Source organism: Rattus norvegicus, chromosome 3 (genome assembly GCF_021556685.1).
Source record: "Rattus norvegicus strain SHRSP/BbbUtx chromosome 3, alternate assembly SHRSP_T2T, whole genome shotgun sequence".
NCBI classification, from domain to species: Eukaryota; Metazoa; Chordata; class Mammalia; order Rodentia; family Muridae; genus Rattus; species Rattus norvegicus.
In genome coordinates this window covers 116,277,857-116,302,882 of record NC_141536.1, presented here as the reverse complement: position 1 = coordinate 116,302,882, position 25,026 = coordinate 116,277,857, and the positions used below count along the sequence as shown (strand labels likewise).

The window sequence follows — 25,026 nt, the reverse complement described above, 5'->3', positions numbered from 1 at the left end:
CAAGTGTTCATTTTACTAGCAGTATATCTTAATAAGATAAAACTTTGAAAGTTTTGTTTAATATAGATTGGAGAGGTGGCTCCGTGGGTAAAAGTAGAACACAACAGCCTGATAGTCTGAGTTCAATCCCAGAGCACGGGTTAAATAAATAAACACATGTAGTGGTGCACAGCTGTAATCCCGGCACTTCCAAGCCACAGTGGGAAGTACGGTGTGCAGCCCAGCAGCAAAAACAAGAAGTGCTTTTGAGACCCTGCTTCAGGGACAAATTCTGAGGAGCGACCTGAGTTCTGAGAAGCAGTCCTCTGACCACTACATACACGGTGCATCCTCACTGATTCTCTCTCACACACACATCACTGATTCACACACAAACACACACACACACACACACACACACACACACATTCACTCATAAATTAGCCTTGCCACCATGAAAGTCAGTCAGTTCCTCAAAAGGATGAAAATAAAAGTACCATATGGTCCTTTATTGACTCATTATTTATTTTGGGATATATATATATATATATATATGTGTGTGTGTGTATATATATATGTATATATATACATATATATCCAAAGGATTCAAATGCCAAAATATCCATATTTATTGCAGTACAATTTAAAGTAAGTAAGTTATGGAATCAGCCTGCGTGTCAGCAAAACAAACAAGTAAATAAGAAAACGTGATTTACCATTTTAGTGAAGCCATAACAAAGAATAAGGTTATGTCATTTGTTAGAAAATGGGTCCTCCTGGAGATCAATGTTGTCAGTGAAATAACCAGCCTTAGAAACACAAATCCTGCAGGTTTTCTCTCACTTTTGGATCCTAGATTTTTAAATACATAAACAATTATATATATATATATATATATATATATATAACTAATACATTATTTGTTCCATATATTACATTATATTAAATGTTACAGCTATACATCCTATCACATATAACATATTACACACATATAATATATTACATACCTGATATAATATGTGCAATTCATGTTATCTAATACATGTTATATATATTATAACATGTACACAACATGTATTACATATATAAGATATATATAAATATTATGTAATATAATATATTGCATATTTTATTGTTATTATAATATAATATATAATTAATATAACATGTATATTATATAACATATGTATGTTATATATCATACTATTATTTAAAATCTAATTGTGATTTTATTTAATTATATGATAATTGTGTAATATAGTTATATAATATTAATTGAATAAGTATTTAATTAAATATATAAAATATTTTGTGTAATATATAACATACTATATATAATAAACAACAAATGTATAATATATTATAATATGTATATAACATATATTTCATATATTATATAAGATATGTAATATATTTTATAATATTATATAGCATATTATATGATATGTATTATATATGTATAGTGTATTATACATATATATGGAGAGAAAGAGAGAGAGAGAGAGAGAGAGAGAGAGAGAGAGATCCTGAAAAGAAGAAAGAAGCTGTTTCTGGCTGTGGACTGTGATCGCAGAGCAGATGGACAATTCAAAATCTCAGAACTGTGGAGAAATTGGGGTTTTGGGGTTCAGAGAGGCTAAAAAGCACATTTTTGAAAAAACTCCAGGGACTGAACTCCAGTGCCAGGAAGAAAGCCACAAAGTCCTCATGAACAAGCATCCTATGGCAACCCCTCCCCCTGCCTTAGCAACAGCCAGTCAGTTAGGCTACAATAGCAGGGTCAAGGCTTTGTCCCCGCATTTGGTTCCTGCAGTTTACGCCAGAAATGCAGTTTTTAAGATATTAACTTGCTGATCCAAATGGAAATTCCCTAAGCTTGATGAAACTACAATAAATATTCTGCACCCCTAGTCTCGGGGTTTTCACTTCCGACAAGCTACAATGGTGCCTGGTGACCGTGACTGGTGACAGTCCTTGCTAACAAGCTCATAAAAAAGACCCTCCTGTTTTTGCATAGGAATTGGCTCCTTGGTGGTCTTTGAGGTCCCCTGGGCATAACAATTCCTTGCCCCACTCTGCATCTGAGCTAACACTGCATGATAGTAAGTCAAAACCTCTTAGAAGCTATGAACTTAGCAATGTACTAGCTCCACCGATCCAGGAGCTACGTCTCAGATGGCATCGTGGGCCTGTAAGATAGACGTCCCCATCCTGTGTGCCACCTCTCTGCTGCACCCACTGCTAGGACTCAAACCCGGGACAAACAGCTGAGATGCCATTTAACATATGGAAGTGGTGCTGCCCACCAGGTCCTCCCTACATCCCTCAGTCCACACAGGTTACAGGACCCTCCTGGATGGCATACCCTGACCCTGACCCTAAACTAGCCCAGGGGGTTGGCTGCCCTTTCTCCAAAGTCTCTTCCCTATATGATCCAGCCATTTTGGTTACCCACCTTTTTTTTTTTTTTTTTTTTTTTTTTTACCTTTTACCACCTTGGCTGCTGCACCTGGCTCCCCTCCCCTCCCCCCTCTCCTCGCCTGCCTCAGAGTCATGTCGGCTCCCTCCCCTCCCCCTCCCCCTCTCCTCGCCTGCCTCAGGGTCTGAACTCTCCCAGATGCCTCTGCCTCTGGCTCTTCTCTCCCCTTTACTTACAGTAAATTTTCTCCTCCTCCATACCTAGGAGCAGCCATGTCCTTCCTTTTGTATTTCTTTTTCTTTTTTTGTTCACCCAACCACGTACTTTAAACATGCCTTAATTTATGACTTTCTTTGTTTTGTAAAACTACAAAAACTTCATGAAACTGCTTCCATATTGGAACATGGGATTCGGAGTGATCTAAATCTGTGTTCCTGGGCCATGGTCACTCAAAATAGCTGCAGAGGAAACGATCTCTTATGTTCTTAAAATGACAGCTATGATTTTTACATCAAATATGTAAAGTATTGTATATGTAAAATGTATATGTTAAAAATGTATATATGGGGGACTGGAGAGATGGCTCAGTGGTTAGGAGCACTGAGTGCTCTTCCAGAGGTCCTGAGTTCAAATCCCAGCAACCACATGGTGGCTCACAACTATCTGTAATGAGACCTGATGCCCTCTTCTGGTGTGTCTAAAGACAGCTACAGTGTACTTATATAATATAATAAATAATTTTTTTAAAAATGTATATATGTGAAAAAGAGCAGAGGAGAGATGGGGAAAGGAAGGAAGGGGACCAGTGAAAGGGGTCAAAGAGGAAGGGGAGACTCTGGAGGGTACAGAGACCAACAAGGTCAAAATACATACAATATTTCAAAAAAGTTTATAAAACCTAACATGTGCACAATATACACCAATTAAAAGCCAAAAGAAATTCTTTTGAATTACTTGACAAAGGTTAGATAACCTCAGGGCCCACATGGTGTAAAGGAGAGAACTGAACCAACTTCTGACAGCTGCCCTCTGACCTCCATGGGCACGTGTGTACACACACAAACACATAGGCACACACATGCACACAATGAACAAAGAGAGGTAACTTAAATGTTTAAATAATTTTCAGTTCTGGGGATGAAATTCAGGGATAGACCCCTTGCCTAGCAAACACAATCAGAACTGTGGGTTCGATCCTCCCCACCCCACCCCAACCACCACCATTTATTAGACAACGTATTCAGTGGTGTTGGAAGAAAAGGAGGCCATCTTGGCTCAGAAGTGTGTTAATCCTTTCCTGGCCTCTGGATGCTTTGATAGCCCCAGGAGTTCTGATAGCCTAGGGCACTGGAGCTTCCTATCCCAGGATTAGCAAGAAGCCGGCAATTCTGCTTCTTTGGTAGGGGAAGAGTAAGCTCACCACAGGGAATGAAGATCGAACCCTGACTCTACCCTGAGGGTGTGTTTGCTGACTTGGATGACAACCAAGAGTGATCACAGTGGATGTCAGGGCTGTGACTGCAGCCTGTGCCAACTAATAGAAAAGACGCCAGCATGGAAGCCTGGCCCACCTTCCCTCTGACCTCATTTCCCCCTCTGTCATAATGTGGGGGTGGACCAATGTCTGGTCATCAGCTCTAACCCTCTGTGGTTTAGTTCCTTCCCAATGATAGAAAAATAAGCAAGCATAGGAACATGACAGAGAATTACTGGGTTCTTGCAAATGGGTGGTAGCATTTGCATAAAAGTACCTATCATGCAAAGAACCAGGGAAACAACATGCCAAGAAGAGGAACCTCCAGTGGAAAAGCCCGGGACTGGATGTGGGTTTGGCACCAGCAGAACACAGAAAAACCAAGGAGTCTTGCTAGAACTCAGACCTGCACCATTAAGACAGACCCTGTTGTCTGAGTCAGGCTGTGCCTCCCTCCCTCAGGGAGGGAGAAATAGTCTGTGCCGTGACTTGACAGCTCTCGATGTGTACTATCCTACTCGTCTACATTCTTTGTAATGTACACTGCAGTACAGATGTAAAACTCCCATTACCCCTAAAAGAACTATAAAAAGTCAAACCTTTTCTTTGTTAGGGGGATCTGGCTAGAGAGACTCTTGGGGGTGGTGTTCTAATGGTGGTCTTTGTAGAGGTGTTAATCCTATGATTCACCAGAAAAACCATTTTGGACCAAATTTAAAGCAAGAATTTATTAAATATCAAATACTGACCAAGAGATGGACTTTGGTTGGGAACATTCAGCCAGAATTTCCCTACTGGAGTGTCATCAAGCCACATGCTGCGAGGACTTATAAGGACAAACTAATGGACCACTGTACTTTCCTGTGAGGTTTTATTATTTCCCAAGACTACAATTCCCAGGATTCCAGGAAATTAACTGGTTCCTGGGCAGGTGGGGCTCACAGATTGATTTTGAGAGTTACAGAGGTTCCTGTGGCCCATCCTTCTATCCCTCTGATTGTGGAGCATCTCTCTCTTTCTCTCCCTCTCTCGGTCTCTCTCTGTCTCTTTGTCTGTCTCTGTCTCTCTGTTTGTCTCTCTCTCTGTCTCTTTCTGTCTTTACGTGTGTCTCTCTCTGTGTCTCCCCGTCCCTCTCTCTGTCTCTCTGTCTGTCTCTCTCTCCCTCTCTATGTCTCCCTCTATGCTTCTCTCACTCTGTCTCTCTCTGTCTCTCTATATCTCTCTGCATCTGTCTCTGTCTCCCTCTCCCTATCTCTCCATATCTCTCTGTCTCTGTCTCTCTGTCTCTCTCTCTGTCTCTCTCTCTCTCTCTGTCTCTCTCTCTCTCTCTAGAGCGCATGCATGTGTTCCTTTTCAGGCATTAGGGGAAACCTTTCTTTCCCTTTGAGGCCATCATGTTTAGATCTACAAAAATTGTATTGTTTCTATATAGTGTTCTCCTTCCCACCTAAAAGACTCATGTCCTGGAGCCAAGGTGTTCCTTTCCTTTTCCTTTTAGTTTTTTCATTCACTGAAAGTCCTAAAACAAAAGCGAGGAAGAACTTGAGGACAAAACAACCTAATTGGAATGGGCTAAGAAAGGAATGAAAGGCACAGGGGTTGGGGATTTAGCTCAGTGGTAGAGCGCTTGCCTAGCAAGCGCAAGGCCCTGGGTTCGGTCCCCAGCTCCGGAAAAAAAAAAGAAAAGAACGGTAGCATGGTGGAAAGGCTTAGCAGAAAAATGGGACTTTGGGGCTACTCTGGGCTACACAGCAAGATGTTCTTTCAAAAGAGACACCTTTGAGTAATTTTTTGTAAGTTGAAAATACATTCAGAGGGTGATGGAAAGTGAGGCAGGGGCAGACAGTAGGTGAACAACATTGTGGGATCCAATAAGAGTTTTTTTAATACTTAAAATGGATTTGTTGTGGCCCATTAATAAATGAAGATGAATCATGTAATTAGGAGGGGGAAGTCAGGAATGTGGGAGAGAAAAAAAGTCAATTTCAGAAGAGACGTGCAGGGGAGACGATGAAGGGAGGTGGTGCTGACTATGGTAGATGCAGATTGGATGGTAGTTGCCGGGACAGTAGTGCCTGGCAGCTCCATCCCGTTTGTCCTGAATGAGATAGCTCCCAGCGTGCTGACTGGCAAGGGCATCGTGGTCATTTTGCTGTTTTCTTCAGTGCCTCTCCCCAATAATAGCCATGCTGAAATCTATGTTACAACCTTTCTTAATGAACTGCAACCTTGTTTCACATTGACTTATCCTGACAACATGACATCCTGACATCTTTGCAAGGGTGTCAAGAACCCCAACTTCAGGTCTTGTCAAGTGAGCACTCAGAAAGCTCAGGATTACTCTGAGATCTGGACCACCCTAAACTACATAGAGAGAAAGAGACAGGAGACAGGTGGGGGTGCACTCAAGTATGTTAGAAAATAGAATTAAATATTCAGGAGTGAGTCAAGACAGCAAACAATGACATAACTGAGTGTCGACTTTAAAAAGAAAGGGTTTTTCCTCTTTGCTATACAAAAGAAAATGGTTTTATAAATACAAGATTTATAAGTCAATTCTAAAATGCCAAGAAAGTATAGGTGCCTCCATCTATAATTACAATAAATTTGATGATATGCGTTGAGTTTCAAGTAACTGCAAATGCCTTGGTTTGGAAAACCAGCCAGACACCGGAGGAAGCCAGTGTTCCCTTGCAGCATTGCAAGTCAGAAGGCACAGTGTTCAGTGTCACAAAGCTCTGCCATCCCTCGCCACACAGCATACAGGCTGCCTGGTCCCCAGGGTCCCATATCATCCCCACTGTGCTGCTTAGCATCAGAAATGAGACCCCCTCTAAAAACTCCACCCACGCATCAGTGACACAGCGCATGCCCCTGGGAGTGCACACTCCCTCATGCATGCACACACACATGCACGCACGCGCACACACATGCACGCATGCACACACACGTGCACGCATGCACACACACGTGCACGCATGCACACACACGTGCACGCACGCACACACACACACAGACACATACACATAAACACACATGCACACACAGACACACATGCACACACACAGACACACACACAAACACACACACATATATACACACATAGACACACACAGACACACATAGACACATAAACACACACACACACACACACATACACATATACACTCCAGCAATTTAAAACATGTCATTTCAATAATAATTTAGGTGTTCTTGCTTCGGAGAACCATATGGGGTATGTACTTAACCCAAGCACCATCCTCTACCTCGTGCACACATCTCTACCCCCATCCTTTTCTTCCAAACATAACGATCCATACCCAATTCTCTAGACCCCTGACTCTCGTGAGACTTGACATGCTAGACAGTAAAGCAAGGAGACCTCAGACAGAAGGGGCAGGAGGAAAGAGACAAAAGCACTGTATTAAGAAAAAGCGTGATAGCACGTGACTGTAATTAATACCAACATGTGAGGCTTTGGCAGGAGGATTGCCTCGAGTTCAAGGCCAGTCTAGTGAAATCTACACCCTATCGTAAAGAAAAAAATTATATATCCATATCATACACATCATACACATTATAAAAATTTTGAGATCGGAATTTAGAAAAGGAGTAAGCGAATCTAAGTAGCCTCTGTCTAGAGCACCCACTCGGTCTAGGTCGGGGAGGCCCACAGAGCGCCTTTGTCGGTAAAAGATGAGACATAATCCTTCAGGCCTGAAGCCTGCAGTTCTCTGTCAGTCTCTTAGCAGTACCTTGGAGCACCAAGACAGATGTAGACAACACCCGACAAATATGCGTGCTCACAGGAGGCCTGACGAACCCATGATCCTTCGCTGACACCTCCAGACGGTAGTGCCTATGTGATTACTGGCTACTGATTCAGATCCAGACTCTGCAGTCTGAGGTCACCTTGCAAAGAGACTGAGGAGTGGCGGGGGACTTTTGTCCAGTGTAACCAATTATTCCAGTCCAGTGAAAAGGGAAAGCCCATTTCTCTGGTTGGTTGGATGCTTGCTGTAGGTTTACTTTTTTGAGACAGGGTCTTAGGTATCCCGGGCTGGCCTTGAACTCCTGACCCTTCTGTATCTAACTCCCAAGTTCTAGGATTACAGGCGTGTGCCCCAACACCCTACAGTCCTGTTTTGTATCTAACCTTACAACTTTCTTCCAGCCTTTGTTATTCTGCTGGTGCCATGAATATCTGAGCCAGCATCTCTCTGTGAAGACATAAATCCCATATGCTGGCTCTGCCATTAATTAGTTGAATACGTCTTTGGCACAGGTCTACTATCTATTAGTAAGAAAGTTATAGTTCTTAAGCAGTAATACTGTACTTTGACAATTTCAGTATCTTTTTTTTTCTTCTTCCCTTTTAAAACTAAAATCTCTTGGCTTTCTGTAGACCAGATTATATAACTTGTTCCTGGACCCCAGAAACTCTGTCTCCCTTCTTCCAGCCCCACCTCCTCCCACGTGCCAGGGCTGCTAGAGCCAAAACTGGACAGAGATAACAAGGCTCAAGCAAAGAAAAGGAAGTACAGGGAGCAGGGCCTGCTGGGGCAGCGCCCCATCTTACCTGGCCTGACTCTGACCTCACCCAAGGAGGTCTGGGAAGGCAAGGGGAGAACCACGCCGCCTCCTCCAGCAAACTCTGAGTCATGCTGCGCACAATAAGTCACAAAGAGAAGAATTTAATATAGCAATAGACACTGAAATATTCAAAATGCTTCTGCTTTGACCCAAATCCCTCTTATGGGAAATGTTTTTAAAATCTATTAACTAACAATCAATTGTGTACAATGACTCTTATGTGTTTTATCAGTGTTTATTGAATTGTTATTCAAAGCAGTAAAGAAAAAATAAATAAAGCATGAAACAATTAATATTTAGTACCTCATGGGCAGCTGTTAAAAATGCTTTGAAGGAGAATATCTTACATCATAAGCAAGTATTCTTTTTAGAGTGTTTGATAATAGTAAAAGTACAGCTTATACACATAATTGTATTCAATACTGATGACTGTCTATATCATATATAATACATATATGCAATTCTATATATTTGTATGTGAAATATCCATATATTTATACATGAAACTACATATAGATGTAAATAATTACATATATGATGTGCATAAGTATATATACAGGTATAGTCTGCTAGCCTTCCCTATATGTTTTCAATCAATGTGGGTCAAATTTGCATAAGGAAAAAAATTGCCTCTCTTTTGAACAAACGCAGGTTTTTCTTTCTTCTTATTTGTGCCTAATGGTCCACCCTAACAGCTCCTCACATAGCTCTTACATTGTTGTAGGCACTACGTCATCCAGAATGGGCTTAAAGTTGGTGGGAGGATGTCCTGGGCTCCAGGCAAACACTGTACCATTTCATATAGGGGACTTGGGCATCCTCGTCTCTAGAGAGCAGAAAGAGATTACACAAACCAGAGGGAGGGTTGGGATATGAAAATGAGGCAGCTCTTGGGAGTTCCCAACAGCACAGCCACAGGGGCTGCTCAGCATCTGTGCTACACAGTGAGAAGCTGCCATAGGTTCTGGAAACCCAAGACCCAAGCCATGTGCAGAAGAAAGGTGGCGACAGCATGTATGATCTTGGCCCTGAGTTCACGTTCAAGAAATTCCAGAGTCAAGGCAGAGACCCTGGAGTAAGGCAGAGAGAACCTAGCAAGTCTGGAGAGAAACCCACATCCCAGAGGTGTTCATAGCTCAGGCAGGGGAGGCCATCAGGAAAAGTGTGAGGATACAGTCCCTTAACTACAAGAAGAAAGAAACTCTGATTTGAGGAAAGGAGAGAACAAGAGGAAGTTTCAGTTTTCCTAGAAAAGGTAGGAGCATAGGTTAGGACCTCCAAACAAGAAGAGTTTCTACCACCAGACATGTTGAGATCAACAAGCACATACCAGGGGGGAGGGGGGAGGGCAGGGATAATGCCAGCTGTGCCAGATGTTTGGGAAACCTATAACACCACGCACGGTTCAGAGACTCAGCTGTGGGTCACCTCGCTCCTCCTATAACAAGACTTCACAACAACAGATGTACCATTCTCTTCCTTCCGAGAAGAAAATAAAAACAGAGGCAGAGAAAAGACCAATGGTTTGTTATAATCAAAACAAAGATAAAACTCAACCCTCAAAACACCCACTCAAGGGTTGGGGAGATGGCTTATCAGTTAAGTGCCTACTGTGCCAGTATGAGGACCTGAATTCAGATTCCCAGGAACTGCAAAAAAGTCCAGTATGGTGGTGCAAGTCTGTTCCCCTAAAGCAGAAGTTGGGGAGACAGAAAAATGGATCCCCAGAGCTCACTGATCAGCTGAGCTAGCCACACAGTAAGTTCTGGGTTCAGGTAGAGACTGGGTCTTGAAAGATAAAGTACAAAGTGATAATGAAAATCCCAACATCAAACTCTGCCCTCCACATGCACACCCATGTGCATGCATACACATTGGATGTGTGTGTTGTACACACACACACACACACACACACACACACACACACACACACACACTGACTTAGCCTCTGTCCCTGACTACTAGACTATATCACTAGCTTTAACCACTGTAGACTAGCTCACAGGTGAGATCCACCAGTATTTATGTCTTGAGGTTCAAAGGTAAGTCCACTAATGGTCCACTTCACTGGGAATCCCAGCCTTGACCCAGACTTTCCCATTGACCAGCGACTGCTCCTGACTTCTTGTACTTTTCCCACTTGCAAAATTTACAGGTTTAAGGAGACTTCTAAGTATATTTAGAAAGAAAGAAAGAAAGAAAGAAAGAAAGAAAGAAAGAAAGAAAGAAAGAAAGAAAGAAAGAGAGACAGAGAGAGGAAGGAAGGAAGGAAGGAAGGAAAACAGAAAGAGTGAGGAGAGAGAAAGAGAGAGAGAGAGAGAGAGAGAGAGAGAGAGAGAGAGAGAGAGAGAGAGAGAGAACACCAGCCACTACTGTCTTGTTTGGCATCTAACTTGCAAAGGCATGGGCGCTCTGGCCACACTGCCTCTGTCTGTCCCTCTTATCTGGTCATCCAGTCCTTCCCTAGAGGAAGCCAGGACTGCCCTTCATTCCTCTCCTTACAATATGCTTTTGTCTCCTTGGTTATTTAAGTGGCAAGAAGTGTCCACAACAATGTCCCAGACCACTGACCAAATATGGCCTAGACGCAACAAAAGTTCTAGTCTGTACTTTTTGCATAAAGCATGTGTTATCCTCAAAACAATATAGGGATGAGTTTGATTTTTCAGTCCAGCATCTGGTCACGGTACCTAGGAGAAAAGCATAATAAATGCCCCACAAATATGTGGTGACATCCTTGGATGAGGAATTGAGACCCAGAGAGAGCTTACAATACAACGTCTACCTCTTGGCTAACTATCTCCTTTTACCCCAGGAATATGGAAATCCTCTGGGCCCTGACCTTTGCCCTCCTTTTCTTGGGAGACTGATTCCTCTGGTCCCAGGCTAACTGTACATCTCTTGGGTAAGAAAAACTATGTTTTAAAAACAGTGTGTGGAAATAATATACTAGTTACCCCATCCCCCAAAATGCCAGGATAAATCCAGGCTGGTTGAGGGGCTTCCATTCAACAGAGAGTCCTTGGCCTTGCACCTCATGTAGGGACTATTTACATGGACAGATTAACAGTAACATCGGGAATGAACATACAACTCCCCTGGTCTCATGAACAGATGCGTTATTCACAAACTGACCTCTATCCAGTGACTGGCCATCCCCACAAAGTAAGCAGTAGGTCTCCCCTGCACTGCCTACATTCCTCGCCCACTCCTTAGGAGCTGCAGTATGGGACTATGAGTCTTTGGAATGTCTGCACTCTTGGTGGTCATCTCTATTTGTCGTGACAATGGTACAAAGCAGACCCACTCACTCCCTTTTCCCACAGGTAGTTCCAAGGACACCTCAAGAGAAACAGGCTTCCGCACAATGATGGGCGGAGACCTGTGGCTGAACTCTTTTACCCACAGCTATTTTTTTTCCCTTATCCATTGAAATCATTAGATACTCAGCTGGCAGACGTGCGTGGAAATTCTGGTTTCTGCTGCTGTTACTACAAACTGCTACTGAGTAATCGCTCTGGACTGCCTTCGTGCCCACAAAACTCGGCTCCTACTTCCTTGGGAATTCCCCGGCATAGAGAGTTTTCGATGCCTTGGCACTTTGCTATTTTTAAGGCTGGAAGTGGAATGTTTGTAAAACTTCCTCTGCAAAAGGAAATAGTGACCTCTAAACATTCATCGAAAGAGACAGTAGACGCTATTTTAAGGTTCCTTCTGTTGATGCCATCCAGCAGAGCTAAGAGCCCCCTGCCTTTGGAGTAGCCTCAACAGAGGCTCGGAGAGAAGCTAGGCAGTGGCTCCGGGGACCACTGGAGTACAGCACCACCCAAGCTTGGCCTTCTACCTGCTCTGCATTTTCAGGGATCTTTGTCCTCCATTTTCAAAGATCAGGAATGAAAAGGCTGGGTGAGGAGAAGTTGGTAGTCTCCACCTGAGCCTGGTTCCCAAACACCCCAGGCACATCCTGGCCACTGAACCTCCACTGCGCCTTTTTCCGTGAGGGAAAAAGATTTGGACTTTTTCTGGACTTGAGGCTTCCCTGTAACTGAGCTTGTCCCGACTCTGGAATCGCCATACTCGGCAGTTTGTCTCTGCCTCCCTTCCACTTCTGCTCCCTCTCCCCGCCGGGAAGGCCTGTCTCTAACTGGCACCAGAGAGATCACTGCTGGCCTTCATCCTTACCTGAGCTGCCCAGTTTCCTTTATCTTCACAAAATATAGTGTTCATGCTCGAGCTGCCACAGTCCCCTCTTAAGACTTTTCCATGGCAGGTACAGCAGTTAGAGAGGGAAAAGAGGGGAGGGAGGGAGGGAGGGAGGGAGGGAGGGAGGGAGGGAGGGAGGGAGGGAGGGAGAGGGAGGGAGGGAGGGGGAGAGAGGAAGGGAGAAGGAGGAAGGGAGTGTGGGGAGGGAGGGAGGGAGGGAAGGGGGAGGGAGGGAAGGGGAAGGGAAGAGGAGAGAGGGTGGGAGTATGGGGAGGGAGGGAGTGGGGAAGGGAGAGGGCAGGAAGGGAGAGGGAGGGAAGGAGAAGGGAAGGAGAAAGTGGGGAATGGGTCCCAGTGCTACTTGTTAATCATAGCCAAGTGAAGGATAAAACGTAAACTGCTCTTTTACCTCCCATAATTGGACTTTCAGACCTAAGGGGACCTTAATCTTCTGCAGAACCTCCTGTTAAACACACTTCCAAATTTCAGAATAATGGTATAAATACGTATTTGTGCAGCTAATGCACCTTCCCCCAAACTCCATTAAAAGAACATCAAAGGGTTTCATTGTGCTTCACACTGCTTTCTTTTTAAAAACATAAACAGCATCCCCAGGATGCTGGGAACAGAGAAAAATTTGCAAGAAAAGGGAGCAGGGAAAGAGCAGGGAGCAGGGAGTGGGAATGTGAATTCTTTAGATCCGCCAGGCAGTTCATTTCACTGACTTCACCCTGACAACAGCAACCCAGGAGCCCCCGGCTTCACACAGGGGTTCCGCTAACAATCAAACAAACCAACACACAAACAAGTGTTGTTTGAGGGGCAGTGAGATGTGTTTATTGTCAAGGACAAGGTCCTGAGCTTGATGTCCCACATGATGGGAAGATAGAACTGATTTACATGGTAGATTTTTAAGCTGAAACCTATTTAATTTGGGGGTCAGTGAGATTGCCCAGCACACAGGCCCTGAGCTTGAGTCCCAGGACCCAAATGGTAGAAGGAAGAGAAATCAACTCTGTAAATTGTCGTCTTCTAACTTCCACATGCATGACTGGCACAGACACACACACACACACACACACGCACGCACGCACGCACGCACGCACGCACGCACACACGCTAAAGAAAAAAAGTAATAAAAAAATTGAACAACAAATATACATGAACTGGTTTTGAAAATGGAAAGCAACTGGGCACGCGGAGGCTAAACCTAAGTGGGCAGGAGAAAGGAAAAGAACCAGTCAGAACCTTGTACCTTTGGGAACGAGTTGGTCAATAAGTAAGACTGTTTGTATGGTGATTAAGAACCATAGACTCCCCACCCCCACAGAAGAGTGAATCATGTAGGATTCCATTCATATAAATATAGAAAACATGAAGTAACCTATAGGGACCAAAACAGATCTGGGTTTGTTCCGGGTGAAAGAGAGAAGGGAACAGGCTCTAGAGAGGCCTAAGAGGAGCTGTGTATGTCCTCGGTGGTGGTGACTGTTTGATAGGCATATATTAAAACACACAAACTGGATAATTTAGCCAGGAGCAGTTTGTCACCTGCCAGTTTTACCTTGACAAAGCTGCCATTTAAGAGTTGTTAAAGCAGAGACTCAGGGCTAGTCAGGATGCTAAGACCAAATGGCCACTGAGCACATAGCCTTAAATGGGTCAGTCTCATCAATCAGTAGCTGTGGTTGCCTGCATACGATCTGTACACTGAGCCTATAAGCATTCAGTCACAGATATGTCAGGGGCTCATGAGGCCCAGCCCTGTCCAGGAGAGCTATTGACTATCCAGAACTGTGAGGAAGAGGAAGTCATTGACTTCAATGATGTGGCCACCAGTGAGTAACTCATGCCTCCTGTCATAGTTCCACACCCATGGCCACATAGGCAGCTCTGGTTAAATCCAGTGGGTCACAAAGCAAAACCATATAAGACATGAAAGTGTGGAGGGAACGGGGGTGGGTTGGGAGTGGGGCTTTGAGAGAGCAGAAGAGACGGTGGGGAATGCGTGTGAGCAGAACCTATTAGATACATATATGGAAACACCAAAGAAGAAGTTAATACAAGAAAGCTATAGTTTAAAACGCTGGTGTGGTGTGGGGGTGGGGGCTGCAGAAATAGCTTGAGTAGGTAAGAGTGATTGCTGCGAAGGCAAGAAACCTCAGTTCAAATCCCCAGGAGCCATGTAAAGAGCTTGGCATGGAGAAGGATGGCCTATCCCTGGGAATCAGAGATGAGTGAGTCCTAAGAACTGTCTGGTCAACCAGCCTAGCTGACACAGGTTCTGTGAGAGACCTGTCCAAAAAATAATGGAGGAAGGCACCCGATGCCTCCCTTGGCCTTCGTAAACATATGTGTGGGGACACACACACATACATAAATACACATAAAATGCAGGCTGCTAGTTGGTTCTGTAATTTTAGAGAACAGGATAATAATAATTTAACATACAGTAGACAAATTAAAATGAAATAATCAGGGAAAATGAATGATTAGATTCCCAGAACAACTCTTACCAAAAACTGAAAAACCTGGAAAATGAAGTGGCTTTGTACTGGAGGATGTCAGGTAAGATAAGAAGAGGGTCTCGAACACAAGACAGCTCCTGAGCTTCTCCCCATACCTAATGCAGGCTGCTCTCTGCCCCATAAGCCTATATATTTGACTTGTGGTCCCCAGTTAGTGGAACTGTTTGAAAAGATTAAGACATGTGACACTAAGATGTGACATTAAGAGGAGGTGTGTCCCCACGGTTCTAGAAGACTCACATCATTCCAACTCTCCTTCTCTCTGCCTTGTGCTTACGGATTGATATGAGCCCTCAGCTGCTGCTCCTGCTCCGTGCCTGCCTGCCTGCCGCCATGCTCCCTACATGATGGCCAGGACCCCCTCCACACAACAGCCCTGATAAGATAGAAACCAGTGACCTTTGCATCCTCGAAGCCTCACCATGTACTCAGATATTCCAGCCCACTCAATAGACACCCATTCTAAAAATGTAAGATTATTAAAACGTGCAGATTCCTCACAAGAAGAACGACAAATAAACCAATGCAGAGAGAAAGAAAAGGTCATACGAAGAGAAAACCTTGAAAACCAAAGAACCTGGCGTGAGTCAGACACAACCACAGTGCTGTGCTGCCATGGTTCTCGGCGCTCGGAGGGCTGAGGCAGAGGGCTTCTTCGAGATGAAGACTAGTCTGAGCAGCCACAGAAAGACCCTATCTCCAACTTTTAAGTTTAAAAATATTATGAATATATGCTAAGTTGGTAAGTATCTCAGTATATAACATAATGCGTTATGCTAAAAAAGGACAGTAAAACTGTGAGTCAATAATAAAATACTATGATGTTAAGCAGGTGGAATATTCGAGCAACAGAACATATTAAAATGTCAGAGAAAGGAGAACAATTAAAGAGCTGAAAGATGATGGCTAAGTGAACCTCCCAGAGAGCAGAGAAAAGATAAAGACTTGAAAGCTAGACTAGATAAGAAGATTACAGATAGGGCTGGAATGGATGGCTCAGTTGGTAAAGTACTCGCCTTGCAAAGCTCAGGGACCTGGGTTCAATCCCCAGAGCTCACATAAAAATGCCAAGCAAAGTGGCCATGTTTGTGATCCAGCACAGAAGAAGAGAGAGAAGGATTCCTGGAACTCAGGAGTCAGCTAGACTAATCCATAATGACACAGCTGATAAATGACCTCGTCTCAAAGGAAGTGGGGAGCATTCCTGAGGATGACGACCAAAGCTGTCCTTTGCAACACACACACACACACACACACACACACACACACACACACACACAGGAGCATGCATACACACACACACACACACACACACACACACACAGGAGCATGTATACATACAATGCATGCATAATTTTTAAAAGTAAGAAAAAAACGATAAGAAATAATAGTTTTTAACTTAAAGAACACAGGTTTTCAGATTCAATGGCCTATTAAATACCTCACAGAGTGAATAAAAATGTACCTACATCATAAAATATCAGAATACCGAGACTAGGAAGACAGTAGTCACATGGCATTCCAAACTCAGATGAAAAGAACTAGACATTCGAATGGAGTACAGCGTCTTCATAGCAGTATCAGAAGCTAGAAGGAACTGGAGCTGTGCTTGCCGAGTCAGGAAGCAGTACCAACTCTACCCTAGAATTATATACCCAGATGTACTATCAAGCAAATGTCAGAATGAAGATATTGCCAACCAGGAAAATTTCTAAAGACATGTCTACTACCGACATACCTTCTCCCAAGTGGGAAACAAGATCAAGACAAGAGAGAAGTGAGGGGAACTGATGCTATAGAGAGGAAAGGAAAAGCTGGGAACAGCACCAAGTAACAACCCAACCTGATACAGACTGCAGAGCTCTAAGGGTGCCCCTGTGAGGTAGAAACAAGCTGCCTAACCTATCCAAATCAAAGGGTAGATTTAAATAAGTGCTGGCAAGTTTGTAATGTAGTTAATGATGCTCCTGGATGAATCTTCTGCAAAGATAATCAAGCTGAAATTTTAGGATCTTTTATTTCCGTGTATTTGGTTAGAAGATCCTTTATAATTACATCTGTCTCCTCTCTGACTCTCCCCACCTCCCTCCCTCCCTCCCTCCCTCCCTCCCTCCCTCCCTCCCTGTCTCTCTGTCTGTCTCTCTGTCTGTCTCTCTCTGCTCTCTTTGTGTATGTTTGTGTCTGCGTCTGTGTGCATGTCTGTGTGTGTGTGTGTGTGTGTGTGTGTGTGTGTGTGTGTGTGTGTGTGTGTGTGTGTGCTTTACTGGAATTGAACTAGAGCCCTGCTTACGCTAGGCAAGCCTGCTGCCTCTGAGCTACAGCCTCAGTTCTCTTTTGTTTTCTGAGACAGGATGTCACTGGGCTGTCCAGGCAGCCCATGAATAAGCAATCCTACTGTCTCAGCCTCCTGACTATCTGGATTACAGGCCTATAACAACAGGGCTTCTCTTAACAGCCCTGCCAACAGAAATTATACACCACTCTCCTGATACATAGAAAACTAAGAAAATGAGAAAGAAGACAGTTTCTATGGAAAGACAAAATGAGTAAGTGGACAGAAAGAGTGCTTACTAGACTAAGTAAGTCAGATCTGAGTATATTTGTGTATTATAATAATAGCATCAATTATTGATCAGAAAATTAAAGTGTGACCACATTCCGAGGATTAGCAGATGAGAAAGGTGTGTGTGTATGCCCGTTGGGGATTGGAGCAGAACAAACAATGTAAGTTTCTCTGGGAAGAGACACACTCTTGCCTTATTTCCTTCCCCTTCCTCCTCTGCTCTTCTCTCTTCCTCAAACCTTAGAAATGGAAAGTCTGTTCAGACTGTGGGGTTCACAAGTGCAGGTGACCGACTGCTCCGCCCGACTTCCTTCCGCACAAGAGGTAGGAATTCCCACTGAAGCCTGTCACTGACCAGAGATCCAATACACCCAGGCACATCCTGTGACCTGAAGGGCACTGTGGCACAGACAGGCAGCTGGAAAACTTGCCCTGGCGTGAGCTGACTTGCACGCTGGGTGTGCAGAGCCTGCGAAGGAGGGGCCCCTGAACAAACAGCTTTATTAAGTAGTCATCTCTGCTCTGCCAGAGGAAAACACAGAGAAAGGCATTTAAAGAAGGGATTTGACTAAAGACCATGTGAATGAGGTCCAGGAATACAAGGCTGCAAAGGCCTAGCCCTCCTTCCTAAATGATATAGAGGACACTGAGGAACCACAGGTCCTTGGGTTTATAAGACAACCATAGTGTGTGGGTGAGGACAGTCAGGGAGAGTGGTATCCTTGATTACCACAAACAGGAGACCCAGGAGTGAGCACTTGTTTGTTTATCCTTAGATATATTCTCTTGACAGCTTTATTGTGCTAGAATTAACATAAAATATGCTAATTTAGAGACCAGAGAGATGACTCAATTGGGTAAAAAGCACTTGTTGACAAGCCTGAAGATCTGAGTTTGACCCCTGGCCTCACACAGTAGAAGGCAAGAAGGGAATCCACACATGCATGAGTGTGTGCACACAGACACACACACAGACACACACACAGACACACACACACACACACACATATCCTTGATCATAAAAAAAATAATGTTAAATATATCATCAAATCTTTTTAAAAACCCACACATAAGGAAGCGCAAGGCCCTGGGTTCGGTCCCCAGCTCCGAAAAAAAAAAGATCCAAAAAAAAAAAACAAAAAACAAAACAAAAAAAACCCACACATTTAAAATGCACAATTCAATAATTTGGCAAAAGCATGTACAGTGAAACCAAGTGACAGGACCAAGATGCTGAACACATCTGTTTTTTCTCCTGCCCCATGGTGGACCCCTTGTCGCCACTCTGTCCTCCCTCCCTTTACCAAGTGTTGGTGCCTGCTGTCCCCATGGACTTGTTCACACTTTCTAGAATTTGGTATAAGTGGAGCATACAGTATGCATTCTCTTTCTGCCTGACAGTGTGCACCATCGATCTGAGGTACATACTGTCCCATGTGTTCCTTCTTTATGTTTCAGATTGGTTTCATGTTTCAAGACATGGTTTCTTTGTCTTTGGCTGTCTAGAAATAGCTCTGTAAATCAGGCTGGCCTTGAACTCACAAAAATTGGCCAACCTTTGCCTCCTGAGTGCTGGGATTAAAGGCATATGTGTGCCATAAGTCATCGCTTTTTATTGCTGAGTGGGAGCACTGTGTTACCTGGCTTAGCCGTTGCTGTCCAGGCACTTGTTGAAGACTTAGAGTTATTTCCATTTTTAACAACAATAAAACATATTGCTATGAACATCCCCATAAAAATGTTTACATAAAGATAGACTTTCCTTCTTTCAGGTAAGTAAAGACCTAGGAATGGAAGACTGAAGGAGTTTCATGTTAGATTTATGTTTACCTTTAAAAAAAAAACTATGACTTGCTTCCCGAAGTAATCGTATCACTTTACACTCCAATCAAAAGCATATAAAAACTCCTCTTTCTCCATCTCTTTAACTTTGAGTACACTAATCACTGCGTGGTTGTTCCGAGAGCCTTGAATTACATTTGCATTCTCTTTAGCATTCAAAACGTTGTCGAGCTTAGAGGAAATACTCAGAGGATTGGCGTCTGTCACAGTGAGTGGAATTTGTTACAGTTCCACCAGGCTAATTTGTGCAAAGCCAACACAGAATGAGGCGTGGTTCAGAGACACAGCAAGAGATCGATTAGGGTAGAACCGGCCAACCTTCCCAGGGGCTCAGTTTCCTGTCTAGATAATAGAAACTGTGGGCTTATTAATTGGTCAAAGGTATGTAGATTAGTGATATTTCTACAAGAACAGCACTTTTCAAAGTACTTTAAGGTTACATGAGAGAGTAAACTTAAATCTTTCTTATTTTCACCGAGAAATGCACCTTTTGCTTTATTGTTCACAACTATCTTACAAAGAAGATGAAGCTACCTCTACTCTGGATGACAGAAATTCTCCTCTGTCCTCTTCCAAAGGTTCTTCTTTCTAGAATGAGAAATGAAACTAGTGTCCATCGGGGCCACACATGTGACTTCTACCCCAACCAAAACTTCTTTGGGGAGGGGTGGTTAAATAGCTGGATTTGTTGTTTGTTTGTTTGTTTGTTTGTTTGTTTGTTTGTTTGTTTGAAACAGGAGCAGGATCTTCCTACAGAGCACGGGCTAGTCTCAAAGCTAAACATTCTCCTGCTTCAGTCTCTCAGGTACTGTAATTTCAGGCACACACCACGATACCCAATATGCATTATAGTTTTGCAATAACCTCACGTACCATTAAGCCAGTGCACAACAGTAATTACCCAGCCAAGCCTTTCTTCAAGAGATAACTTGGTTAAGAATGCCAAGAAAGAACAGTATTGTGAAAGTCAACTCTGTTCCATAAAAGTGTGACTGAAACCCAATACTTGACCAGAAAAAAGACCACCCTACCCCACACTACCCCATTTCATAAGGGACTCAGCAAACTGACCTTGCCCTAAGAAGAGCAATCAATTCCATGAGGATCAAACAGAAAAGGTCTCTGAGAGCCAGTTAGAAGATACTCTGGGAGGTATAAAGAAACACCATAGGATTCTAAGGGCTCCCTAGAGGTACCAAGCCTTCTGTAAAAAGGAAAAGAAGAAAAGACCACCTAAGGTAAATAAATGGGAGTTAAGGACCCACAGATATTCATTGTACCAGAAGGAAGAACATCCTTGTATCACAGCTGTGCACTTTCTCGGTGGGCTCTAAGACGTTTTCCAGCTTTTTAGGCAACCCCATGTTCACAGGAATAGAGTAAAAAGATGACATATTCTTCTGGGGAGGTTGGATTAGAGAAATCACTCCAAATTTCCAAAAAGAAGCAATCATAGGAGCTGCCATAGTTTAATTTCTGTTGCTGTGATAAAGTAACCTGATAAAAAAAAGCACCTTAGAAGAAAGGGCGTATTTGGCTTAATAAAACCCAGGTTTACAGTTCCTCATTGCAGGTAGGTCAAGTTAGAGACTTCAACCAGCCGGTCACATTGCCCGCAGTCAAGAACAGAGACTAATCAATACGCACATGTTCCCTTACTTGCCTACTTGTGCCCGCTTCTATCTTTCCACTCTTATAGGATTCAGAATCCCCTGGCTAGGTGCCACCTCCAGTGGGATGGGTCTTCCTGCATCAATTAACTTAATTAAGACAGTCACCCACAGGCCAGCCTGATGGAGCCAGCCCCTCACTTCTCTTCCCAAGTGATCCTAAGTTGTGTCTGGTTGACAACTAATGCTAACTACCAAAGGTACATACTAGCCAACTTCTTGAGTCTTTATTTAATGAAACTGAATGTAGGTGGAGTGGTACCAAATTGTATAGGCAAATGATAGTAGCAAGATTCTGTCTCAAAACACCAGCCAGCCAGTCAGCCTGCCAAAGACAATAACAATCTCGTTTAGTTTTGGTGATAACCTGTGTGAGACTCTATGGTTACTGTATCTGTAAGGTATTTAGAACTTTGAACTTTCACTTGTGAACAATGGGGAATGAAGCAAAGATATAAATGTAACATGAGAGATTCCGAGAGTGACAAATATGACCAGAAGTGATTCATCCTCCAGGAGCACGGTGAGGAAAGAGTGGGTGAGGGAAATCAGTGATGAGACTGATGGTAGAGGCAGGGGCATGGAAGGAATGGATGGGCAGAAGGAAGTGGGGACTGATGCGAGGTCATCTGGGTATGCAGGAGAGTAGAAGGGGATTCTGTGATGACTGGAGTCTGGACTAGAAAAACTGGAGACGTCTAGAGGAAACAGATGATCTCTCTGGGCAATTTGAGTCACCGTGTAGGGTAAGCTTCAAGACTACAGAAGCATTTACCCAGATTTCCCCACCATTTAGTTCTGCTTTGCCTTCAGCCTGTGGAAATTTCTAGAAAACTGAACTAGTGGGTCTTGCAGTATAGAAAGAAAGAATTCGTAGAAACAAAATAGAGAGAGGGGAAGTGACATTCATATCCCCTTAAGGAAGGAAATAGAAACTTCTGACTCCCTGGTCCCTGATTTCCTCAAAGGCTGCCTAAGAGACAGCAAGCTAGATTTCAACGCCAAACTTACCGGATTTCAAGTCATATCTAATTAAATCCCAAGTAAGCTGAAAGAACTTTAGTTAATTTAATTAGAAGAACTAAATTATAAACCAAGAGCTATCAAAGGCCAATGTTTAGGTAATCCTGGGGATGATTTTTTTTCCTATCAGTCTCTAAAAGTAGAATCTAGAGTTGAAAGGTCTTTCCACCAAGGATTTTGGTATCCTATGGTAAACTGCCCACCCCCTGAACCTCCCTCCAGTCCTGCATTTATGCTACACTGCTTCTTACTCCCATGGCTTCTACACTTGGCTTGCTCACAGATTTTCTAACACACATGATCTTCCAGCCTCATGAGGTTAACAACCTTGTCTGTATTACACTCAGTCCTCGGCTCTCACTGTGTTCTCTATGTTCAAAGACTGTCTTTTTTGAATGAGTGTGTGCATCTGTGAATGAACGCAGAGATAACTTTTAGTAGTTACCTCAGCCTGTTATGTCTACTGTAGACAAGTAGACTCCTTTTGAGTGTAGCCTGATTGATATTGAGTGTGACTGATTTTTGCCACCTTTGACATTCCTTACTTTCGAAAAATCATGTTTTCCATCCTGATTCAGGGAGGGACCTGGACAAAGAGGAGAGAAGTCTGAGCTCCCTGGGTAGAAGGAAAATAGATTCCAAGGAAAGAATAAACTGTACAAAGGAGTGAAGCTGGGACAGCGTGGCATCTGTCATGGATGGAAAGGTGACCAACACTAACACAGTCTAATGTGATGTTTCCAAAACACTGTGAGAAATTGCTAGAGCAGTTTGGCAAGCAAAGCAACCCAAGCTCTGGAGAGGGAGCAGCTTACCTCACAATAGGACACAAACGCTGGATTATGCCTTTGCTCATCCTGTCTCCTCAGCCTGGAATAGCCATTCTCCGCTATGCAAATCTAAGTTCCCAAGCTAATGGCAGCTCCAGGTAACCTCCCTGTAGGCTTGCCTGAGCTCCCTCCCACTTCGGGCACTCCCCACCCTCCCATCCAGCTTCTGTCTTTGTTCCAGTCACCTTTGCCTGCATTTACTCCCTTGCATTCTTCCCTTGTTCCTGGGTCTTGAAAATCTTAAAAACAGTGGGGTTCTTTGCCAGTTCTCCCCTCCAGTACTTTTCATTGTCAACTGAGCCAAGAAGCAAGCCAGCTACTAAGCTGACTCATACAGCTTTGCACAGCACTCCTGAGAAACACCTGCCCTGGGCTCACACTGCTCCATTCCACAGTCCAAACTTGACCCTTGAGTAACACTGTGTAGGATGAAATATGCCCTAGGAAACAAAGCAAAAGGAAGAAACCTAAATATTCTCCTTCCCTTGGATATTTGTTTTCCTAGCAAAACGCTTTAACCTTGTCCAAATTCTCAGTCTCAGAAACATAAATTTCTTTTCCTGAAGGGGTATAAAGGACCCTGAAGGTCTTTCTTGTACACCAGGCTTTCTTGAAAGCAAGACTGAGGAATCAATCACCCTTTCACAGTCGTGGTAGAAAAGCCAAAACCCTTCTAACTTGTCAGTAAATAAGCATATGCTAAGAAAGGTTTTATTTCTGTTTAGTTTAGGAGCCAAAATACCAAGTTTGCCATTGAAATCATGAAGGAAAAAAGCAGGGAGAACTTGGCACTCGTCTGTGACTCAACTGTACATGAGACAACAAAAGACGTACAAGAGAAAGGTAAGGAAGTGGGTCTGAAAAGGACACCCTGCGACCAGACACAGGGTTTCAGGAACACAGGGAACCATAACAGAACAGGGTCATGCTCAGGATCATCATGCAGTCGGGAATGAACAGCCAGAACTAGACTACTCCAGGTAGTTACCCAGTCCAATCTCCCACATCATAAATGAGGGAAGCCCCGAGAAGTGTGAGGATTGTTTAAGACTGGACAGTGTCCAAGATCAAAGTCAGATGAAGATTTGCCTATCTGACCACATTGTATGCTACGCCTGTTGATCCCACCCTGAATAGTAGTTGCTTCAGTTGGAAACCCATCATCCTCAGTCAACAGTTCACATCAAAAAGCAGGAGGGAGCTGGGTCTGTTGGTGCACACTGGTAGGATTTGCTGAGGGAGATAGAGCCAGGAAGATCACGAGTTGGAGGCCAACCTGGCTCCACATTTTGCCAGCAGTGATGGTGACACCGCTTAACCCCAGCATCAGAGGGCGAAGGCAGCAAATCTCTCAGTTCGAGGCCAACCTGGTCTACAAAACAAGTTTCAGGACAGTCAAGGATACACAGAGAGACATTCCTCAAACAAACAAACAGGAAGAAATAGAAGGAAGAGGAGGAGGAAGAAGAGAAGGAGGAGGAGGAGGAGGAGGAGGAGGAGGAGGAGGAATCACACACGGGGCATAGGACTGTTGGCATGCATTAAAATTCAGCCTCCCATCATATTAGATTCTTGTTTACCTTTTTATTTAAAATTTCTTGAGGTCTGGAGAAATGGCTCAGTGTGTAAAGTACTTGTCACTCAAGCATAAAGACCTGAGATTGAATGCCCAGAACCCACATAAACTTGAATATGGTAGCATATATACTTAATCTCAGCACTCCAACTATAAGACGAGAGGACACAGGGGAAACACTGGAAGCTCACAGGCCAGCCACCCTAGAGAACAAAATGACAAAACAAGAAAAAAGACCCTATCTCAAACTAGGTGAGAGGTGAGGACTGATACCTGCTGGTGCCCTTTAGTCTTTTATAGTCATGCAGTATTCTCACATGTATGCA

General features: G+C 43.6%; 1 protein-coding gene across 1 annotated transcript in view; it reads right to left on the bottom strand.

Moving 5' to 3' along the window:
* LOC134486440 (uncharacterized) overlaps nucleotides 1-23,214 on the bottom strand; it is a 213,532-nt gene extending 190,318 nt beyond the window's left edge. The window contains exons 1-2 of the mRNA XM_087654953.1: nucleotides 23,110-23,214; nucleotides 8,452-8,536 (exon numbers count right to left, since the gene is read on the bottom strand). Of these exons, the coding sequence (XP_087511079.1) occupies nucleotides 8,452-8,536; nucleotides 23,110-23,150 (126 nt within the window). The 5' untranslated portion in view covers nucleotides 23,151-23,214. The remainder of the gene's footprint in view (nucleotides 1-8,451; nucleotides 8,537-23,109) is intronic.
* Between the last annotated feature and the right edge of the window lie 1,812 nt (nucleotides 23,215-25,026).